This window comes from Clarias gariepinus, chromosome 19, assembly GCF_024256425.1.
Source record: "Clarias gariepinus isolate MV-2021 ecotype Netherlands chromosome 19, CGAR_prim_01v2, whole genome shotgun sequence".
Classification (NCBI taxonomy): Eukaryota; Metazoa; Chordata; class Actinopteri; order Siluriformes; family Clariidae; genus Clarias; species Clarias gariepinus.
Window position 1 is genome coordinate 27,340,931 of NC_071118.1, and position 24,070 is coordinate 27,365,000.

Here is a 24,070-nt window from a genome sequence, read left to right on the forward strand (position 1 = left end):
AGACCTGCACATCCTATGTGTTTACACTTTGTTCCTGGAAATGCCATTATGCACTGTCAGTTGCGTGTGTGTGTGTGTGTGTGTGTGTGTGTGTGTGTGTGTGTGCTTCACGATCTGGTCCCTATTTGGTGACTACTGACATCTCGGTGTCCGAGTGTCGGTGTGTACGGCTTTAGTCATGTCACATTAAGTGTGTGTGTGTGTGTGTGTGTGTGTGATGGAGCCTGACCTGACGTTTGGCAGGAGACAGGCGTTGGCTCTAGGGAGCAGTTGCTATGGCAACCATTGCTGGTCAGTGTAGTGTTACCGTGGCAGCAGTGACCTCAGTAGGGTACAGGACTGCAAGGGTCAGTAAATCTGAGCTGTTCGTACACACACACACACACACACACACACACACACACACACACACACACAGATCTGACAGTGCATAATGGCATGTCCTCTTTTTCCCCTCTCCTTTCTTTATAATTTCCTTTCCTGTTGTTTCATTTGCTTTCCTTTTGCTTTCACTTTCTTTTCATTTAATTTCTTGTCTTTTTCCTTTTCTTTTCCTCTTCTTTTCTTTGTAATTTCCCTTCTGTCTCTTTCCTTTCTTTTTTTTTCTCTTTTCCTTACTTTTTTATTTCCTCTCCTGTCTTTTGTTTTTTCTTTTTCTTTGTAATTTCTTTTCCTGTCTTTTTAATTCCCTTTGTCCTTTCATTTCCTGTCTTTTTTTCTTTTCCTTTCTTATCATATCCTTTACTTTTCTTCTCTTTTTTTATCCATTTCCTTTTATTTTTTTTCCCTATTCCTCTTCTATTTTTTGTAATATTATTTTCTGTCATTTTCTTTTGTTTTTGCTTTCTAATTAACTTGATTTATCGATTAATTTTCTTTAATTTTTCTTTCTATTTCTTTTCATTTCAGTTTTTTCCTTTGCTTTGCTTTTCTTTTCTTTCTTTTTCTGCACTTTTTATTCCCCCCCCCCCTTCATCTTTTCCCTGGAAAAATAAAAAATAAAATGTAAGAAAAAAGATATGAAAATAGAACTATTTTTCCCCAAACCTTTCCTTATTTCCTTCCTTTTATCTGTTTTTTTTTTCTTCTTTTATTTTATTATCTGTTTGTATCCTTTTGTTTGCCGATCATCCATTTCCTTCGATGTTTTCTTCTTATGCTGTTGGACCGGTACAGTCTGTAGACGTGGACTGTGTATCGGCTCGTCATTATAAACACGCGTGTCTATCTGATCAGTGTCAGGTTTCTGCTCAGACACTCGGAGATTGTAGTAAAGATGCCAAATGAAATGTCGGAGCGCTTGCAGGCCTCGGGTTCGAACGCTCTGTATTAGTTCATTTTAAATATTTTTACCTCTGGCTCGTTACGAGAGACGTGAGATCTGTAACATTAGCGTCACAGCACGCTATTGATTGACAGCCGGTCCAGTGTCACGCGTCCATGACGGCCACTTATACACGGGGTTTGAGGAAAAGGTCACGGCGAGCGAGCAGGCGCACGCTGGGCAGCGGCAGCCGAGGACATGAATGAGTGACCTTTTCCCGCTCTTACTGAGGAAGAGAAAGGTTGGTTAGCAACACGAGGAAGGCTGGACGGAGTAATCGCTTATACTCGAGCATCGATCAGCGAGAATCTCCATCTTCTTTTTCTTCTTCCTCTTCTTCTCCTCCTTCTTCGTCATCCTTCTTCAAACATATTTTTCTAGTAAATGTCCGGTGTAACCTTTCGAACGCCGTTACTACAATGAGGATTAGTAGCATTCTGTAGAAGATTGGAGAGACATTTCCACAAATCTGTGCTCCTCTGTCCATCCCTTTTGCTCTTAATCCATGCTTCATTCCTTTATGCTTCATTCATTCCTCAGCGCTTTCAGTAAGCGCTTCATCCGGATCCGGAGTCCATCCCGGGTCAAGGCGACAGGATCCACTTAGAATCAGGCACCAGGCACGCGCTTGTCCACCCCGTCCCGGCCCCGTCCACCAAACACGGTTTTCCGAGGTGGGAGGAAACCCAAGAACCCAAAGGAACTCGGAGAGACGGACGCAGGGAAAGCGTGTGAAACTCCTAAGACGGTAACCCGAGCTCAGGATCGAACCGGAGACCCTGGAGTCATGCCACACTGAATTAAATCAGTCGATTTTATTTATATTTACTTCCACCTTCCCTTCTTATAAACCGTGACCTCGGTTGGCATGCTGTAGATACCAGGTGGAGAAAAATGAGAGGCGTAAAACATCATGGAATCCAACTGAAAAAAACTTGACTTTCTGAAGTTATGTGACATTTCTCGTCACAGGCAGTAACCTCATTGGCCTCAAATTTCATTGGTTCTCACAATTAAACAGTGAAGATATCTTGTCACCTCCGTGCATTTCAGTCATCTTTGTCCTCTTCTTATCCTAGGATCTTGTTTTTTTTTTTTCTTCTTCTTCAGTTTGTTTAAACGCTCGCGACTTGTTTGCCTTCCGAAACTCGATTACCGAGCACTTTAGGTCTAGAGAGTGTTTTGATGCGTGATGCGTAGAAGTGGTTCACATTTCCTGTCTGGCAGCGCTCTCGCGTCGTCTCGGTCGAGTATCGTCCCGCTCTAATACGTCGTATTTCGGCTCGGGAAGAGCTTTTTCTAAATTCCGTGGGCGTGAGCACCACCACCATCACCACCGCTGGGTATTTATGTCGTTTAGTCGTGTTTATGTGATGATATTGTGCTCAGACACATCCGGCGTGCGCTTCGCGTCTCTTTAGCTCGCCGTCTGGGCCGCGTGAGTGCCCTGTGAAAACGGACATGACTGCTAAATGTGCCGGGGTAATGAAGGAAGCTGTCAATTAACCCCCACCCCCCCCCCCCCCCCCACACACACACACACGCACAAATGAGCCAAGATGAAATGGAGAAGGAAATGGAAGGAATGCTTAACACGTATGCGTTTCCTCCTCAGCCTGAGAGCCTTCTTTTATTTCTTCTTCCTTTTTACTTTAAAAGGAGACTTCGCTCACTGCCTCACCGCCTCACCGCCTCACCATCTCGCCTCGTTGCCCCAAACCCCCCGCCATCATGCTACCCCCCCCCTCCCCTTAAATATAGCGTGTGTGTTTTTGATTGTGTGTGTGTTTTTGGCGAATGTGAGAAAACAGCCTGCCTGCCTGTGTAATGCAATTGGGGAGCGGGCCGTGGATCGATAAGCATGGAGCAGAGAGAATTAATGTGGGCCAGCCAGTGTGTCCATCATACAGAGCGAGAAAGGAGGGAGAGCTCGCAAAAATAAAAGGGAGGACAGGCCTTCAAAACGGGGGGATAGCGCATAAAGATCTTAAACAGACCACGCACAACTCGCACGCCTTATAGATTTTAATAGAAACCTCATACATTCTTAGGATTGTTCTGGTTTTCATTCTGTCGCTGCGGGACGTTTGTGTTTTTTAAGGATCACACTGCGAGTGAACGTGCTGTATCCATTGTTTATATTGTTTGTGTATATATAAGATAATAGTTATATATATATATAATATAGTATGTATCATATATATATATAAATCATATTTATATGTTTTAAAATATATTTATATATAATCAAGGCAGCAACTCTGAACATGGCACAGACTGATTGTTGGCCAAACTGCTGATCTACTGGGATTTTTACACAATCATTTACAAAGAACGGTCTGAAAAAGAGAAAATATTCAGTCATGGGAAGTTCTCTGGGTAACAATGCCTCGCTAATAGAAAGGCAACAGTAACACAAATAACTTCTTGTTACAATCAAAGAGCTTCTCTGAACACACAACACGTCGAACCTTGAAGCAGATGTTCTACAGCAGAAGAAGACGACCACACCAGGTGTCACCCCTGTCAGTTAAGAACAGGAATCTGAGGCTACAGGTCACATGTTTTCACCAAAACTGGACTATTGACAATCGGAGAAATGTGGCCTGGTCTGATGGGTCTCGGTTGCCACTGTGGCATTCAAATGGTCGCTCAGAATTTGGCGGTAAACAACATGAAAGCACGGACCCATCCTGCCTCGTATCACCAGTTCAGACTGGTGGTGGTGTATTGGTGTGGAGGAGCTTGTCTTGACACAATTTTGGACCCCTTAATGTACCATTTGTGTATGGTTTAAACACCACAGCGTACCTGAGTGTTGTTCCTGGCCGTGTCCATCTCTTTGGGATAACACGCCATGGCACAAAGCTAAAATCATCTCAATCTGGTTTCCTGAAACATTGACAGTGAGGTCGCTGTACTCACACGGCCTCCACAGTCACCAGATCTCAGTCCAGTAGACTGGATCCCTTGGAAGGTGGTAGAACGGCAGATTCTCATCATGATGAGATTTCATGAACGTGATCCGTTCATTCTGAATCAATACAGACTATAATCTTTACGGAATGTTTCCAGCAACTTGGTGAATCTACAGCGTGAAGAATTTAGGCAAAAAACCATGCACCCAAGCAATGTGTTCCTAATGCAGTGGCCGATGTGTGTGTGTTTGTGTATAGTGTACGTTCTGATATACAAATAAAAGATTTAACAGTGTATTAAGCGGGGCTTATAAAGACTCAATCACATTTCCCATAAATGTGACCTCAAATAAGGAACCCTTCCCCCAACTCCCTCAGATGTGCTGTTTACTGGTGGGCGTGGCTCAGCAGTAGCTCATTTACATAGACACAGAAAAGGCGCATTTGGAGAAGGAGTAAAATAAAGGGAGTGTGAGGTCACTCCCAAATCATGCATTCACTGACACTGGAGACTCCTTCCATAAACATCTCCTTATAGAAAACGTCCTCATATCGCTAATCTCGTAAGTTTTTATTGACCCACGTGCGGAATCTATCGTTCACATCCCTGTGTAAGTTGTTGCTATAGCAACAGTAACGCAGAATATAACGCACAACGAGCATTTCAGTGTAAAGTCTCCTGCATGGTGAAATAAAACCTGTGAGCGGTTTGGAGAGATACCTGCATTCTTCTTTTATTCCTATTCAGACCAGAGTGCGCACTAATCTAATGTGAAATCGCCGCCTGCACGCTTCACTTTTCGGTTTTTCATTCTGCAAGAGCGATTCTCTAAACCAGTATAACTATAAAACAATAAGGCCTGATGAGGGATTTCTCCGCTTTAGTGAGCTCGCTTTACTCGCTCAGCATTTTTTTTTTTATATAAAAAAAATTTGGAGCGAGTGGAAATGGAGCCAAAATGCCATGTTTGGGGCGTCTGCGTCTCTCCCGGGGCCGGCTTTTAGATCGTACACGGCCAGAGGACGAAAAACGAGAACACGTCGTCTCCCGTGGTGATCAGGTCCTGTACTTCACACCACTGAAGGAGTTCAGACGTATGGCGCGTGTGACAGAAAACACTAAAATGTCCAGACAGTGTATTATACTCTAAATTATTAATAACTTCCTATGAGTGTTGAGTGAATGCCGGAGAAACAGCAGGGTCGTAAAAAGCCCTAATAACGTCTCAGACCTAATGCGTCTCGATCAAAATCACAAAGAAGAATTCTCGACGTTTTCTTTTTCACGTCTTTATTCATACTTCTGTCATTCTGTCTCTCTGTCTCTTTATCGTCCCCTTCACTCCATCCCTGTTTCCTAAAAAATATCCCCTGTGTCTGTGTGTCTGTCTAAGAGTGTGTATGTGTGTGTGTGTGTGAGATTAATAATGAATGTGTGTATGGTGTTCTCCCAGTCGTCTCTGCTCTCAGTGTAGCTCTGGGTCAAATGGCTCCAGTCAGATCTGCTGCTGGAGATTCACCCAGAGTCATCATCTCATTGTTACCTTACACACACACACACACACACACACACACACACACACACACACACACACACACACACACACAGAGCATCACACACCAGCAGCCATTTTAAATTCTCCTGCTTCAGCACACAACTCCCTTCTTTTTTTTTTTTTGCCTTTTCTCTCTTCTTCTAACTTTTTTTCTTTTGTCGTTTCTCTTTTTTCATTTCTCTTCCCTTCTTCTATTTCTTTCATGATCTCTCTTCCTCTCATCTACTCTACTCTTCTCTCCCCTTCTTCCCTTTCTTCTCCCTTCGTCTCCTCTTATCGATGCTCATCTGTTCTCCCAGACTTTTTTCTCATTTTATTTCCTTTTCCTTCCCCTCCTCTCTTTTTTCATATTTTTATTATTTTATTCATTTCTTTCTTCTCATTGCCTTTATCACTCGCCTTTGCTATTTTTCTCCTTGCTCATTTTTCCCTCCTCTTAACTCTTCTTCACTTTTTTTGCATCTTTTATCTTTTCCCTTTTCTTATCTTTGCCTCTTCATTTCTTTTCTGTCCTCTCTTTTTTTTTTCTTTCCCTTCTCTCCTCAGGTGTGTTCTCTTTTCTCTTGTCTTTACTTCTTTACTTTTCTTTTTCTCCTCCTCTCTGTTATCCGTTTCTCCTCCCTTCATTACTCCTCTCTTTTTTACTTCTCTTCTTGTCTTTTCACATTTTCGCCTCCTCATCTCTCACTTTCTCCTCCAGTCTATTTTCTCACTCATTTTTTCTTTTTTCTTCTTCACCTAAGATCTCTTCCTTTATCTTTTTCTTTTCCCTCTCTTTTGTTTAGTTCCTGCCCTGGTCCCGGGGGTCGGTGTTGAGATTTCCCTGCTGATTTGACCCCTGAGGGAGGAAAAGGGGGATTGAGGGACAGAGGGATGGATGTGAATGTCCAGATGATTAAGATGAGCCTGAGGCAGGTTTCCTGTGAGGAGAATGCGGTGGCGCTCTCTCTCTCTCTCTCTCTCTCTCTCTCTCTCTCTCTGTACTGTCACCGTTCCTCTCTGTTCTTCACTTGCTCACTGCTGAAGAACAGTCGCCGGCTCTGACGGAGTGTGGTGAAGGTGGCGCTCATGAGCTGAGGGGCTCCACAGTGTCAGCCCTTTGTTTCAGAGAGGCACGTGTGTGTGTTTGTGTGTGGAGTCACAGCGTTCTTCTTCCCCTGGGGAGACAGGAGAAAGAGAAGGAGGATGAGGACGAGTGAGGGATGGGGGAGGACAAGCGGGAGGACGAGGGCGTGGGTTAACAAGGCCCTTTGCAGGCAGTGTGTCATGGTTGACACTGGTGTTTGACCTTGCAGCAATCCTCCAACACTGCTCCCAATTACCTGCCCTACTGTGTGTGTGTGTGTGTGTGTGTGTGTGTGTGTGTGTGTGTGTGTGTGTGTGTACGCGCGCGCACATGCTTTTTTGTTTTTCTTTTCTGGCAGAAATATTTCTTTAACATTATTGATAGAAGTGATTATGGAGAAGCCTGTGTGTGTGTGTGTGTGTGTGTGTGTGTGTGTGAAGAGCAGAAGGAGAGGGGGACACACTCCTCTTTAAATATGTCAGTGGTCAATAAGGAGGTTAATTGAAACATAGAGACGCTTGTTCAGAGGGACACAGGAATCGCACACACGCACACGCGCGCGCACACACACACACACACACACACACACACACACGCAGTCATGTGCATACTCACACTTTATCCCATGTAATTGAAGGAATGATGTGGATATGACCATAAAGACACACTTTTTTCTTTCTCTCTCACACACACATCCTCTCGCTCTCTCTCTCTCTCTCTCTCTCTCTCTCTCTCTCTCTCACACACACACACACACACACACACACACACACACCCTCTCTCTCTCTTTCTCACTTGATCATTTATTATTTATTTCTTTGTCTTTTTTTTCCTTCTTTTTAAGTTTGTTTGCTTTGTTTATTTGGTTTTTTAATTCTTTCTTTCTGTCTTTCTCTAATTTCTCTCTCTCTCTCTCTCTCCCCCCATTAATTAGCGCCGAGCCTAGATTAGCCGTTCCTCACCACCTTTAAGCAGCATCGATTCATCTCGTCTCTTAATGAAAAGCGTATTTTAATTGGTAATTCGCAGGCTCGCAGGCTAATAAAGCGTCCAATAATGCGAAACAATAAGGCCTGATGAGGTCGTTAACGAGGCAACAAGCAAACGAGGAAGAATTAGTGACATTACGAGAGAGACGTTTGTCCTTTCTCATCAGGGCATGGACACGGAGACAGCTAGCTGCAGGAGTTCAAACACGAGCACAGGAGAAAAGTCAAGTTATACTCTAATGTGTATGTGTGTGTGTGTGTGTGTTTTGCAGCTGGAGCCGCTCCAGAAACAGCCCAGCCAACTCCTCCCCCAGCTGAAGCCCCACCCACCGAACCCAAAGCTCCAGAGGAGGAGATGGACGTCACTGACGATGACATCACTGCAGGTAGGAGTACTGCTGGTCAGATTGTAGTCATGGTGCCAGGTATAAAATTAATGCTAATGATGTTGGATTAGATTAGATTAGATTAAATTAGAGTAGACTTGTTTGTGTTGTGAATGCAAGAGTTTGTACTTTTTTTTTTATTTTGACCTTGAATTAGAATTTATAATAGTGTGTGGTATTGTCTTAGCACACTGCGTCATCGCTAAAAAAAACACTAGCTTAGTGTCCTCTGGTCATGTGACAGTACTCGCGTATTTTAATGAGCCTTAGTCATATGACTAGGTTTTTAAATATTATAATAAGCCCCAGTCACATGACTGAGCACTTAAATAAGTCACTTTACTAGGCACTTAAATATTATAATGAGCCCAAGTCACCTGACTAAGCCCTTAAGTAGGTCACCTGACTAAGCCCTTAAGTAGGTCACATGACCAAGCCCTTAAGTAGGTCACATGACCAAGCCCTTAAACAAGTCACCTGACTAAGCCCTTAAACAAGTCACCTGACTAAGCCCTTAAACAAGTCACCTGACTAAGCCCTTAAATAAGTCACCTGACTAAGCCCTTAAACAAGTCACCTGACTAAGCCCTTAAACAAGTCACCTGACTAAGCCCTTAAATAAGTCACCTGACTAAGCCCTTAAACAAGTCACCTGACTAAGCCCTTAAACAAGTCACCTGACTAAGGACTTAAAATAGTCACCTGACTAAGCACTTAAATAAGTCACCTGACTAAGCACTTAAATATGATAACGAACCCAAATTAAGTAAATAATTACATATTTAAATGATCCCTCAGTCACCTGACTAAGGAATCCTATGACTACGCACTTTTTTAAGGAGCCCTAGAAACATAACAAACCCTAGTAAATATTATAATGAGCCCTGAGTCACCTGGTTAAATATGACTTTCAGGTAAAATTAGATATGAAATAGAATTCCATGTTTTTTTTATATAACATTATATATTTTTTCAACCAAATAAATGTTTAAATAATCGTTTAAAAGTCTTAAAACAATTATACATTTATTGGAATTCTTTGTTGTGAAATATTAGATGCTGACAGGTTTAAAAGCGACTCGCTAATGCTATAAAGACAGCTGTTGGTAGATCAGACCGTGAACGTGACCACTATGCGAACTAAAAGTACTCTGTTATAGAGCTACAGGTTTGTGATTAACTGATAATTAATTAATTAAGCGAGTTGTACAGGACAGAATGTCCTGAGTGTACGGATCCTAGAGACATCAGCACATTGTGTTTGAACTGGTTGGAAGGAGTGAAGGATTGTGGGTATTATCACTCAACAGTTGAAAATGTGTCTGTGGCAAAATCGCTTTTAAACAACAGTGTGTGGACAAAAAGCGAGACTTTGGACACAAGGGAGGGGAGGGACAATCAGTTTTGTGTGTTTGTGTGCGAGAGTGGCTGTGTGTGTTTGGGATAATAGCCTCGTTAGCTGTAAAACGTGTGAAATTCCTCAGATAGCAAAGTCATTTCTTTGGCCTAAGGGGGGTACACACCGACACACACACACACACAAGCAGGGGTGCAGAAAAAAAGAGCAAAAAAATGGAGGGTTGGAAGGTGAAATGCGAGAGAATGGGAGGAAGGCTTCACCCTAATGACCTCCCTTGACATCCAGAAGACCATCATTACCTCAGCATGATGTGTACACACACACACACACACACACACACGTACGTCCATATGTGGAAAAAAGGAATTTAGTGGCTAACATGCTAGACTGACAAGATTTCAAAGAGGATTTTATACAGTACCAACTCTCATTAATACTACAACTTTTAAATATTATTATTTTCTAATGCTAGCATATTAGCTAGATATGCTAATCTGACAGGATTTTTGAGAGAATATACTCTTTGTTCATATTTTTCCACTGCTAATGCTAGAGTACAGCTAATAAGTGTGTATTATTTACCCCCCCCCCAAAAAAAAAAAAAATAATAATAATAATAATAATTTTTTAAAAACTTTAGTTCTCATGCTAACACACCAGCTGATTTGTAACAAACTGACAGCATGTTTAAGACATGCTTACAAGCTAATTAGTGCTAACACAGCAGGATTTCTGACAGCATTTTAAAGTCAAAGTAGTAAATGTATATTTTTCACTCCTAATGCTAGCATCCTAGCTAATGTTCATTAAACTGACAGGATTGTAGCTTCATTGCTAGCTTTTTAATATTCACACAGGATATCTTTAAATTTATTTTTCATAAAGGTTCATAATTATGTTTGATAATGCCAACATTGTAGCTAGCATGCTAACCTGACATTTGCTAATGCTAGCCTACAAGCTAAGATTAGTTATCCTGCCAGGTTTTTTGAGAGCATTTAGTCATCACTGCTAATGCTAGCCTATTAGCTTACATATATTAGCATGGCAGTATTTCTGACTGGACAAATTTTCATACACATCAATAATCATAAAGAGGTTGCACATAATTTTAAAAATTTTATTTTTTGCTAATGCTAGTTTTGTAGCTGATTTTGGATATGCTGACCAGATTTCTAGAAGACTTTGTAGACAAATATTGTGTGTGTGTGTGTGTGTGTGTGTTTATAGCTGTGCACTGCTAGTGTCTCTCTATTGGCAGAATAAACTGTTATAACTGTGAAAATAATGACAGCTCCCTCCTCCTAGTGCTACTCTGATAGCCTGTGGTTCCGTTTTGTGTCACCATCGCTCATTTGTGTGTGTGTGTGTGTGTTTTTGGAGGCGTGAAGAGGTGTGAGGTGACCCACGCTGTTGCAACTTGGTCACGCCGTGTGTCACCTTCAGCTATGATTGATACCAAATCCACCGTGCAGGGCTGCTATGTGTGTGAACAGTTCATAGGGAGAGAAACACACACACACACAAACACACACACACACACACACACACACACACTGAGCCTGAAGGCACACCCATGTATCTGCTTTATTGCTGTTTCATAGACTGGCTGTGTGATTTTGTACCACACCGGTCACAAACACACACCACTGTGAATCATCTACACAAAAGTGAAAAGAAACAATTCAAGCTCTGCCGAAAGTTTTTCTAAATATATCCACCATTTGTACAACTATATACATCATATTTAAGAAGGAACTGACAGCTTTGTGTTTCATTTCATACCTTTAAACTATAGGAGGTGCTGAAGACAAACACTATGATTGACCAAGATGGCCATAATATGTCTTTCATGTTCATGGATTAGACGGAGTCAAAATGTGTTGTAAACCACGTACGCAAGTGTGACCTGATCTGTTGTCTGATCTACTCTATATAAGATATATGTGGATCTCTATATACAATGCCGATCTAAGCTATATAAGGTAAATGTAGTCTGATCTACTATACATAAGATATCTGTGGTCTGATCTACTCTATGGGATTTCCTTTAAGATCAATAAAGTATCCATCCATCCATCCATCTATCTATCCAAGATACAGCAGTACCCCAGCATACAAGTTTAATCCGTTCTAGAGGCGAGTTCTTAAGGCCAAAATTCATATTGCAAAACTCATTTTCCCATAAGAAAATAATAAAATGCAGATAATCCGTTCCATGCACCCAAAAATATTATCAATATTACATTTTCTAGCACTGTAATCATGTATATAAAAACAGTCAAAAAATTTAGTAAAATCATGTAAATGAAAATAAAAAGACAGTAAACCTCACTTAACCTAAATTTCTGATTTCTTTTAGCACCAGCTGCTTTAAAAATTAGACAAAGTGTCCCCCTTTTCTTCTTGAACTTGTCTAAAAAAAATAAATAAAAAAAAACGGAAAAAATCCAATTATATACTATTCATATGTCCTACTAGGCCTGTAGTCTGAACTACTCTGTATAAAATATTTAAGGTCTAATCTTCTCTATACACAATATATGCTATGCTTTAGTCTATATATGATACCTGTAGTCTGATGTGCTCTATATCAAATATGACACATCTTGTACAACTCTATAAGTAATAATTAAAAACGGCTTTAAAAACCTAACAGCCTAAAACACGAAACAATTTGTTTTGTTGAATACATCAAACATTTGAGGTAAGTGGGGAAAAAAAATGGTGCACTATACTTTTAAGATCATGACATTTTTACACAATCACTTTTTTTGGGCTTGAACGAAATCTGATTTCTAAAACTCCAGACGGTGTTTATACCAGCTCATTCCACCATTGTTCTGGACGAGCTGAGCTGATTTGCAGCGTCCTCACCTGCGCCGCTTCCCGCCGCACTCGCTGCTTCATTAGCGTTTAGCCCGATGAGTTTTGGGTGTTCTTTTTGTCTGTCCCTTTGGCTTTTAATCCTGTTAAGAGCAGCCGCCGGCTCCTGGACGCTGAGGCTGCAGGAAACTGCTGCTCGGGCGTTTTTGTAATAGTGCTGATGGTATTAGTGGATTAGCACCAGCGATCCTGACGACGCCTGGTTCTCAGCACGCATCTTAGGTGGTGGTTATGTTCTCATCTTCTCACCTGATATTCTTCTCATGTATAATAGTGATTGAGTAATTCTTGCGTGAGGAGTCTGTGCCACGGAAGGGTGTGAGTTTGGACAGTGAAATGTGAGAGGTGGACATCTTCAGGGCTCGTACCGTACAGTGCCATTTTGAGTCAGGAAGTGATTATGAAATTATTTTTCCACTTGCTCATGTTTTCTCTGAAGGAACGGCAGACAAACTGCTTCACAGCCGACTCCAGATGGAGATGTGTGCATGTTTGTCGCAGGGCTGCATTCTGTCCATTTTTCCCTCGTTTAATTCCTAATTAATGTGCAGTGTATCCACAGCATCACTTTGAAAGGAGGTCAGAGTTCCTCCATTATACACACAGCACGCTTCCTCTTCTGCGCTTTTATATCTCGCCACTCTGTCGCTCTGGACTTGTGGTGAACCGTCTCCAGCATGCAGGAAGGGAAGCGTGAGGGACGTCTGGAAGACATTTTAACGACATGCAATTTGTATTACAAATTTTTAAACTACAAACAGGGCAGGAGGAGTGTAATTATTTAATTATTTATTTATTTTTTGAAAGGTATAATAATATTGTTTATTCTGACTACAAATGTAGCAGAAAACAAAATATAATGTTTTAAATATTAATTTAAAACAATCAGCTTAATCAAAAACACCAGCTTCATCAATAATAATAATAATAATAATAATACTGAAACATTTACCATAAATCTATCTTTTTTCTTCCTCCTTCTCATTCTCTCACCTCCCTTTTTTGCTTTCTTTCTTTCTTTCTTTCTTTCTTTCTTTCTCTTATTCTTTCACTTCTCTCTTGTGCTCTTTCTATCTCTCTTTCTTTTGCTCTCTGTCACATCTATGAGCATGCGTGTGTATGCGCGTGTGTCTGTGTCCATGCGTGCGTGTGTAAGAGAGAGGCCGATGGCTCGCCGCGTGTCTGTTTCAGGCGTCTGAAGCCTGCAGCTTTAATGCAGCAGGAATAAATGGAGAAACACGTCGTCGATAGGTGAAAAATGAGAGTTCAGAAATGATAAATTGTCATGCGAGTCTGCGCTATTGACCGGCAGCAGCCAACCGACAGGAAGTGGACAGAGAGACAGAAGAGAGAGAAAGAGAGGAGGAAACAGGAACAGAGAGAGAGAGAGAGAGAGAGTCTGAGGGAAATTGTAATTTTTTTTTTCTTGTGGTTGGTTGTGATTGTTTACAACGCCTGATTGCGGTTTATTTGTACAGAATTGACTTTGCACAAAGAATGTGTGTGTGTTTTGTTATATGCACGTATTCTTTAGAGCCCTCCATCACGTTACGCACGCAGCAGCATTTGTCAACATTTAGAGTGTAATGTAACGCCGAAGAAAACTAAAGGAGGAGAAACGCTCTCCCGATCTCACTCCGGCCCGCGCTGCCCCTCCGCTGCCGGCGTTCCGCCCCGCGCTGCAAACCAGGGCTAATATTTTTAAGTGGACACGTACTGTAAAGGTCACGTCCGGGTTGACAGAGGGTAAAAAATGAGACTGAGGCAAAAAGAGGGCATCGTCTTCAGTGAGCGCGGCCTCACTCATCCATCAGGCAGAAATACAGCAGCGGACGCCGCCTTAATGTGGTTACAGCCTTCCTCACAACGGCACAGGTAACAGAGAGAGAGAGAGAGAGAGAGAGAGAGAGAGGGAAAGAAGGAGGGAAAGAACAGGGTGAAAGTCGAGCTGTGAAAGAAGAAGTGTGTGCAAGGAGAAACTGAAAGAAACTAAAAGAAACGAGAAAAAGAGCATAAAGTGTAAAAGATTGCTCAAGTTCAAGTTCAAGTAGGCTTTATTGTCACTTCAACCATATACAGTTAGTACACAGTGAAACGAAACAACGTTCCTCCAGGACCAAGGTGCCACATGCAACATAAACTTACAACATAAATTAACAAAGAAGCTAAACTAGCTAGCTAGGAGAATAAAAAAGAAAGAAAGAGATTTAAAGAAAGAAAGAGTGTGATGGAGTGAGTATGTGTGAGAGAGAGAGAGAGAGAAAGAGAGAGAGGGAGAGAGAGTATAATGCTCTTATCTCTATAAATAGTGCTTTCACCCTCAACTCACTGGGCTTGGTCAAAGTGCTTTAACCTTGTGTGTGTGTGTGTGTGTGTGTGTGTGTGTGTGTGTGTGTGTGTAAAAAATGTGACAGGGTATATTTTTGTAATAGTGTGTGTGAGAGAGATGTGGGTTAGATCCGCTTGCAAGTTTTTTTTTTTTCCCCGTGTGTTTAATGACCTGACAGGTAAAGTGCTCTTGGCTCCTGTACAGTGAAAAGTGTGTGTGTGTTCTTCTTCTTCTTCATCTCCTCATATACTTTCTAAATAAAAGTATACAAGAAAGAGTTAAGAAAGACAAAATAAAGAGGAGTGAGTAAGTAAGGGGAAAAATGGTCAAAGAAAGAGAAATTGAGAGAAAGAGTATGAAAGATTCGTTTAATGAAAGAAGAAAAAAAGATTAAAAGAATGAAAGTTAAAGGAATGAGAAATAAGAGTAAAAGAAAAGCAACAGAAATTAGCAGACGAAATAAAAGAAAGCGCAGAAAGATCGAGTCAAAGAAAGTGAAAGAGAGCGTGAATAAAAAAGAGAATAAAAGAGAGTAAGAGAAAGAAAAGCTCAATAAGACAGATAAGTTAATAAGACAATTTGGGTAAAGATTCGCTCAGATATTAAACGTTGTTATTAAATCCCTCGTGCTTGTAAGACTTTAGTTCTTTCCGAGGCAGCGAGAGCGTAGATCCACTCACAGATACCCCCTGCTTCTCTTCCTCCCTCTTCTTCTTCCACTCATCTTTTCTTTTGAGCAGTTTCTCATTCTCTCTCGACCACATGCTTCTGCGTACAATGGGCTCTATTGATCGGTTTGGTTGTGCAGCTGTACTGAAGCTACCCACCGCGCATAGCCACTCTTCTTCTCCTTCTCTGTGTCTTTTTCTCTCTCTCTCTCTCCTCTCTCTCTGTCTCTCTCTCTCTCTCTCTCTCTCTTCCTCTTGCTAGTAATCTGTGGTGTAACCAGGCTTTCATGTCTCCTCTGTAGCGATCAATTCTCTTCTCCCTCTCTGTAGCCCACCTTTAAGGCTGTGATTACAGTATGGAGTGTTGCCCAGAGAGACCGATGGAGGGCTTAGAGGTGATGGACAGCAGCAGTGCGAGCGCTCTTGTTCCTGCAGGAGGTGACGAGGGTTTTAGGCATCGGTAGAGCTATACGGATCTGATTCAGTAGAGCCATATACTGTACTGTAGAATTGATTCTTTGTCAGAACTGATTCATGAGCTGTGTAGAGAACCGATTCTGTAGAGCTGTATAGAAACGACTCAGTATCTTAACTCATTCATGAGATGCATAGAGAGTGTTCTGATTCAGTCGAACCATATAGAATCAATTTAACTGATTCATGAGATGCATGTAGAACTGATTCAGTATCATAACTGATTCATGTGAGCCATAAGGCGTAAGTCATAAGGTACGTTCCAATCGGCCTGAAGTACCCTCCGAAGTATACTTCACAGGGTGTTCAGCCATGATAAGTGTGATTCCAAACCGTTCAGTTTAGTGGAAACTGCGAATGGTGTAGTGAACAACTGAACAACAGGTCTTCACTTCACAGGTCTTCAGGAATGAAAGATTTCCCATAAGTCATTGCGTCTCGATGGAGCGTGAAAAAATAATGGAGCTTGAAAAGGGATTTATATATTTATTATTGTTATTATTGAGGACATCATATTAAAAGAACACAAAAATATATTTTTTTATAAGTACACTTCTGAATGGGACGCAGCTTTAGTATTATGAATGATTCAATAGAACCATGAAGAAATGATTAAGTATCATAATTGATTTAATGATTCAATAGAGTTAGAGTGAAGTGATTCAGTAGACAGTAGTACTGAATCTGCATTACCATATAAAAGGGATTTAGCATTATAACTGATTCAATAGAGCCATATAGAAGTGATTCAGTATCATGATTGATTCAATAGAGTCAGGGTTAGAGTGAAGTGATTCATTAGAGACATGTAGAGCTGATTCCGCATCAACCATATAGAAGTGATTTAGTGTAATAATTCGTATAATAAAATATTTAGTATTATAAGTGATTCAGTGGAGCCATGTAGAACTGATTTAGAATCACCATTTAGAAATGATTCCATATAATAACTGATTCAGTATCTCAAATCAGGCCTGCAGATTATTTTCAATTTATTCCTTTAGCTTTGATTCAGGACCAACTTTAGAGCTGCCTCTCCTTGTTTGTGTCATCCCTTACTCTTAAGCCCACTCAGGAGAAGTGTGGGACACTCGAGCAATCGAGAACTAATGACTCACGAACCCCTATACAGCCAGTCGCATAGACCCAGAAGGCCGATGCGTATCGATGGTAGTGAACGAGATGCTCGAGACTTTGTGCTACATTATATGTGCAAACGCAAGTCAGAGTGTCCTTTTGAGACGGAGTCTGATTTCCACTTACGGCCCACATCTCTCGGGACGGGTCTCGGTGACTCGAGTGGCTCCTAGCCCTCGCGTTTAGTAAGATCCAGCTGTGTCCTTCCTCCGCATGAACTCCTCTAATGTAGAGGATGGTGCTGAGAAGGCTGGAGGATGTGCTTTCAGGACCCTGGAGAGCGACCAGTTGCCGTAGGATAGTGCAGGGGTTACTTGTTGCTGTGAGTCATTACTGGAACTTGTCTCGTCCTGTTGTCTGACATTTCAGAAATGCATCAGCACTTGGCAAGGAAAAGAGGTAGAGAACTAGAGACAGGAGGTTGTGGAATAAGAGCGAGGCTGTTGCAGACAAGAATTAAGACTTGAAACGAGAGACATTTAGAGACACTGGAATCTAAGGGGAAACATGACGGTGTTGTGTAAAAGAAGGAGAACTGAAGGAGCGAAAGATGGTGGATGGATTATCGCTGATGTTCTCTAGCTGAGCTTCTGTTGTGAAAGGTCAACGTGTGTCTCGGCATGCCAGTGGGTCGCCCCGGACCCCCTGATGCCCCTCCTCCCTCATGCCTCTCCTCCTCTTTTATCCTTTAATCCGCAAAGCCTCCTGCTTTTCTTTATTTATTTACCCCTCATTCCCACACTCAAGCCGCCATCACGCACACACACACACACACACACACACGAACACCCCCACATGTTCGTCGTCTATTTCTTTCTCTTTTTAACTCTATCAATGCATGTCAAGAAATTGATTCCCTCTAGAAGGGGGCAAGAACCAACCGAAGTTTGCATGCTGCCTTGTAAAGATATTAATGACTGCACACAGTGACGTAATGGTTAGCAACGTTGCAACGAATGTTAGGTTGAAGGTTCAAGTCCCGTCTCAGGTCTTGTGTCCGAAGTTTGCACGTTTTCAGAGACAGGATATGCTGATTGATATTTCCAAATTGCCTTTAGTGTGTGAGTGAGTGTGTATTTGTGTGCACTGCAATGGATTAACACCCCACCTAGTGCGCCCACGTATATGCGAGGGTATTTATTTTTTATTTAACAAAGCTCTAATTCAGTCTTTGGCTGGAAAGGGTTTGGCCTAATTTTTTTCATTTGATTATCTGTTTCTTGTGTAACCTTATTCCCTTCTTCTGTGGAAAATTGCTGTTTCAGGACATGCCTGATGCAGTGGTGGTCAGTGAGGTGTGACCCCCAGGATTAAAGGTCACCACTGCAGACCAAGAGTCCTCTCTGTGATTGTCAACCTCTTCAAACCACCCCCCCCCTCCCTCCCTCCGACCGATCGCCATTTTGAGTCATGTGCTTCAACATGGCTGATCGTTTTAAGGAACATACCTTGAAAAAACATTTTAGCTGTCATTCAAATGCCATTGTTGTAAATGATGGCTTTCTAATGTGTATTTCCTCATCAACCCACTTGTGCTGATTGGGTCTTTTGAAAAAAGAATTTGGACTTCCTTTAAAATTGGACATCGTTGTTACTGCCTGCCTGGGGATTTGGTCTCTAATTGGAACTGGGTGTGGGTGCGTGGCTGAATGTGTGGTGTGGTTTGAGCTGCACTCCCAAGAAAAGGCAATAGAAAAAAGGGGTGTGGCATTATGTAGGAAAGGAGGAGGAGGAGAAGACAGAATAGATGGACAGGAGGATGGATGGATGGAAGGAAGAGTGGACGCTGCTCGCTAGCTTTGAACCAGCAGATTGCGCTGCAGAGTTCACCTCATCAGGGCAGTGATGTCAGGGGTCAGGGATCACGACCCCTGTCACAGTTTGTCCGTCTGCCGCTCCCCACAGACCTCTCCCCGCTTCTCCGCTTTCCTTCTCCCTTACCCCAGCTCCCTGCCTAAACTAATCCCCCCCCCCCCCACACACACACACACACGCACACATACAGGCTTTCTCATTTTTCATCACTCTATTACCCCTTCTTCCAATATTCCGGTAATGCCGTCCTCTTCCTAAAGTTCATTCCATCCCGTTTTTCCCCCTCGTTCGGCCCACTCATCATTCTCCTGTGCTCCTCCTTCTTTCTCGTGTGGGTGGTATCCATTTCAGGTTAGTTGATTAAGGTGCTGCGCTGCCGCTGCCGTGATTGAGTGTTCGAGGCGAGGCAGCCATTGCAGAAGATGAGGAGGAAGGAAAAAAAAAGAGAGAGGCTAGTAAAAGAAATTGCTTCTCCTCTTAATAAATAGACTCAAAAAAATAAATAAATAAAAAGACCCTGTGCATCTCAGAACATGTAATGTCCGTCACCTGTGTCTATCTCATTGCAAGCTTTGAGGTGGCTAATCAAACTGGACAAGACCTGACTATTTAAGTGAAACCTTATTTCTCAGACGTTTCTCAGGTGGGTATTAGATTTCATGCTCAGGTCTCTGATAGCTTACAATCAGCTGAGTATGGAGCTAGTACCACTTGGACGTTTGAAACATGACCTTTCAGGGGCGTAAGACTGCTTTTTAAACCAATTTTATTTGTAACTGGTTCCTACTTTCCATCTAAATTGTTTTGATCTCCAGTTTCCGTTTCAGACAATCTGTTCCCCTTCTGCAGTTAGATGGCCACGGCCTTTAGAGGTACCCCCATGTATTCTGTCCTTCCGTGCACCATTTCTGACCATTTGAGCATTTTTTTCAACAAAGAGAGCAAACATTAGTCAATAATTGTAAAAGGAAAAGTCATTTTCTCCCAAGTAATGGCAGTGCTCTGATGTTTGCCAAGAAGCTGCTGGAAAAGTCTGTATTTGGACAAATTAGCATTTTGGACATATAGGTCATTCTTGGACATGCTTATTGACAAAAATGGTAATGCCCCTCCCCCCGCCCCAGTCTACCTCCGTCCCCCGCTTATTTACATTAGGAATACTGTTCCGTACCTGAGTACACTTGCCAAACTACACCCTCCTGTACAGCAGGTGGCAGTATGCACCGAAAAAAGTACCAAGAAAGAAAGTTGACCTTCGTGGTATGCCTGATGCCTCTTCCTACTTTGACTGGAGTCGCTCGATAGTTCGGGACTAAAATTCCTAAAGACAGTTTTGTACCTGAGCCTCCAATAACGAAAGTGGACTCCATATTAACTTAAACATGTCTCCTGTTATACTGAACTTCCAGCCTCCTAACGCACAGTTTGACTGCAGATCAATCCCTGCTGTCCGTTATCACCCACATGAGGATGGGTTCCCTGTTGAGTCTGGTTCTTCTCAAGGTTTCCTCCTATTGCCATCTCAGGAGGTTTTTTCTTGCCATCGTCACCCTCAAACTGATCATTATAATTTATACATATTTCTAGACAATTTTCAAACTCATTGCCATATATATTTTTTTAATCTCTAAAGCTGCTTTGTGACAGTGATTATTGTTAAAACAGCTATATAAATGAAACTGAATTGAATTGAATAGAAAGAATAGGCAGCATTGATGACATCACGTTTTAAACAACAATCCACTTGGACCCATGCCCGTGTCCCTAGTTTGAAAGTTCCCTCCAGTCCTTCAGATAAATGAATCCAGCTGCTGCATCTTTTTTTTTTTTTTTTAAATAGCTAATCTAAAATCTCCGAAATGCATGTGGAGGCGTGTGTTTCTTCTCCTATCTGTATGCACAGACCTTGTGAGAAGGCCATCTTGCCACCCAGAGAGCAGGTCTGATTATGGATTTTTCGACCTCCAGCAAAGACTTCCTGTATCCTTATTAGTCTTTGAACTTGGTCAATCTTCAGACAGCTGTTTTGTCTTTTTGTTAGCAGAGCCAGTTTTCTGAATTTGTTTTCCGGCCCTCAACAGACTCCTGTTATTGTTTTGCCACAAAGTAAGAAGCAGTCTTATTAGCGATGTCAGGTTCTGACAGTTTTTCTTCGAGTTGTAATTGGGTTCAGAATTCTCGTCCCGTCGTCTTGGTGCCGTGACCCGGATTGAGCCACACTTCCAGGGCATTTTCTCGCGCTATAATCCGGTCACGTTCAAAACGTCCGAACTGATTTAGGTCTAATCTCTGAATGCATTGCCCTGATCTATTGTTTGCAGTCGTTTTCCCCTCTCAGCCCTTTTATTCCTGACTTATGTTAGTTCAATTGCTCCTAAATGACCGGAGACGAGAAAGAGAGAACGAGGGAGAAAAAAAAACGCAGTTTCAGAAAGCAGAGGCCAATCTGTCACATGGCTGTCTTTCATTCCTAAGGTCACGCCGGGCGTCGGCCTTTGACCTCTGCACGCGCCCGCTTGTGCCGTGCCCCAGGCAATCAAAACGCACAAAAGCCTGTTGTGTGTGTGTGTGTGTTCCCATTCTCTCTGTGACAAAACCATCCTTTCTGCCCTCAGTGTGTTTGCTCGCTTCAGTAACTCGATAGTCCAGTTGTGCGTGTGCCTCGTCCCAGTGCGGCGCAGACATCTGCCAGCATGATGCCGCTGGAGCACGCCGAGCTCCCTGCTGAATAGCTGTATCGTTGTGTTAAGTTACATCAGCGTGTTTGTGTGTGTGTGTGTGTGGGGTAGCTTAATGTAAGAGCGGAGTATGATGAGTTAAACAAATCACATACACACTTCATTTGGTTGGCGAGAGCACAGAAGACAAGATGAACTTGGGGTCAAGATGGATTTTGCAGTATAAACAAAATAACCTTTTGTGTATCTTGTGTGTGTGTGTGTAAAGACAGTGTACATGTCTGTAAATAGGCGCAGATGAAGGTTAGTCACTATCACCGTGCAACTTTATGAGTTCTTGTCACACCCTTGGGCTTCGGAGGTCCCCGTAAATCCTGCAGTTGCCCAATAAAAGCCCAAATAAAAAGAAAATAAACACACTTTGTGAGCGGCAGTTCTTGACCCACTCACCCTGTCGACCCTGAGCTCTGTGTGTGTGCATGCGTGTGTGTTTGTGTGTGTTTGTGTGTGTGTGTGTGTGTGTGTGTGTGTGTGTGTGTGTGTGTGTGTGTGTGTGCGCGCGCAGGGTTAGTGGGTGCACCGTCAGAGAGTCATAACTTCCTCAATCCTCTACTGGAATGACCTTGAGCGAAAGCTCAAAAACTCCAGCACACAAATTGAAGACCTTTCAGTCTGCAACAAGTTTACTCGGATCTCTGTACACACTTTTGTTTACGAGGCTTTCATATTTTAAACTGTGAATTGGAATTCAATGTTGTTTTCTGCGATTTTACCATGTCCAGTCTCCTGACTTTTGCCTACAGCTACCGATTCCGGGGGGTTTGGGCTCACACATGCAACCTCAGGCCGCTCATGCTCATGCATCGGTGGAAAGCTTGGGAGAAGAGCGCTATCCGCCTCTTCCGCATGTGTGAGCTCACAGACGCCCAGGATTAGCTAGTGGTGTTTGAAAACGGCACCCCTCCCCATATTTTTTTTTCATTATTGATCGTTAAAATTCACTATTTTTCCCCTTTCGTTTTTTTCATCACTACAGCCTGAACATTCTTGCTTTCAACCTTAATTGTCACAGATAATTATACTAACTCATAGGTAATTTTAACATCCAAAACATTACAGAAATTAGCACAAAAAAGGCACAAATTACAGTCTTGTTTCTTTCTCTTTCCAAAAGTAAAAAAAAAAAATATATATATATATATATATATATATATATATATATATATATATATATATATAGTCAATTGTAAATGTAAAAGTTTCATCAAAATCATCCTCACCTGTTTTTTTTAACCTCATCAGAAAATAATTGCTATAAAAATTAAATACACTATTGTTTAAAAAAGATTTAAATTTTTTTTTATTGAAAAACAATTTGTACTATTTAATTTTCAGTGTCTTAATCCCCTTAAATTCAAAGTGCAGTTTTTAGGCAAGAAATCCTTGTTTAAGAGTAAGAAAATATTTTATTCATATACATTCAGTCGAAAGTGGAATGTTTAAACCCTGGAATTTTTTTTTTTTTTTTACAATTAAAATATATATTTTAACCGTTGTTGCCACGGACCTAAAAATGAAGAAAAAATCAGGAGAGTACAGTAAAGTAAGTAAATCAAATGTTCTCTTGTCCTTCTCCAATCCTAATACAACTTTAAACGAGTGCTTTATTAAATAATCATGGATTCATGATACATTTTACCTAGAGCCTAATTAGAGTTATATTAGCTTTTATATTTAAATTAATATAACATTTTAAATACAATTTTATGATATTTAACTGAAAATAATGAGTTTCTCTCATGTCTTATTTTTTAAAAAGATTTAATAACGCGTAACGTACCATACAGAACTATATATATATATATATATATATATATATATATATATATATATATTTTTTTTTTTTTATGTATATAAAATCAGGATGTTTAAACATAAATGAGAAAAATATTACCTGGTGAGTTTTTATTAGATCATTTTATGATTAAATGTTATGGGCTTGACTACATATAGTAATTAATAACTGTTATAAATACTTATTATTAGTAGTAGCAGTGTTATTCTTAACATTATTAGGGCTAGAAGGCAATAAATACACAAAAAAAGCACTTTTAAACAGAAAACATCTGCTAGTGTGTGTTTTCTCTAAATTTGTTGTTTATCATTTAAAATGTTCCGTTGCATAATTACCATACGGATATGTTGTGTAGGTGTGTGTATGTTTTTACACTCACAGAGCACAAGAGCACTAGCTCACTCCCTCACTCACTTCCTCACTTCTTCACTCTTGATCAGCTGACCTTATTTCCAGCACCACATCCGGCTGTCTGGCTCCGCCCACTCCTCAAAGGGAGAGAGAGAGAGAGAGAGAGAGAAGCTGTAGTGTTGGCAAGATACTTGAGTTCTACTTCAAAAGAAAATGAAAAATTTTGATCCATATTGGTTGCATAATATGAGAGGTGAAACGAGACATAATTAATAAAA

The 24,070-nt window shown here is 41.4% G+C and overlaps 1 protein-coding gene across 1 annotated transcript in view; it reads left to right on the top strand.

Annotated features, from left to right (window-relative positions):
- Positions 1-24,070, top strand: part of LOC128507531 (WD repeat-containing protein 7) — a 130,895-nt gene that overhangs the window by 43,123 nt on the left and 63,702 nt on the right. The window contains exon 20 of the mRNA XM_053478520.1: positions 8,126-8,239. Coding sequence (XP_053334495.1) covers positions 8,126-8,239 — 114 coding nt within the window. The remainder of the gene's footprint in view (positions 1-8,125; positions 8,240-24,070) is intronic.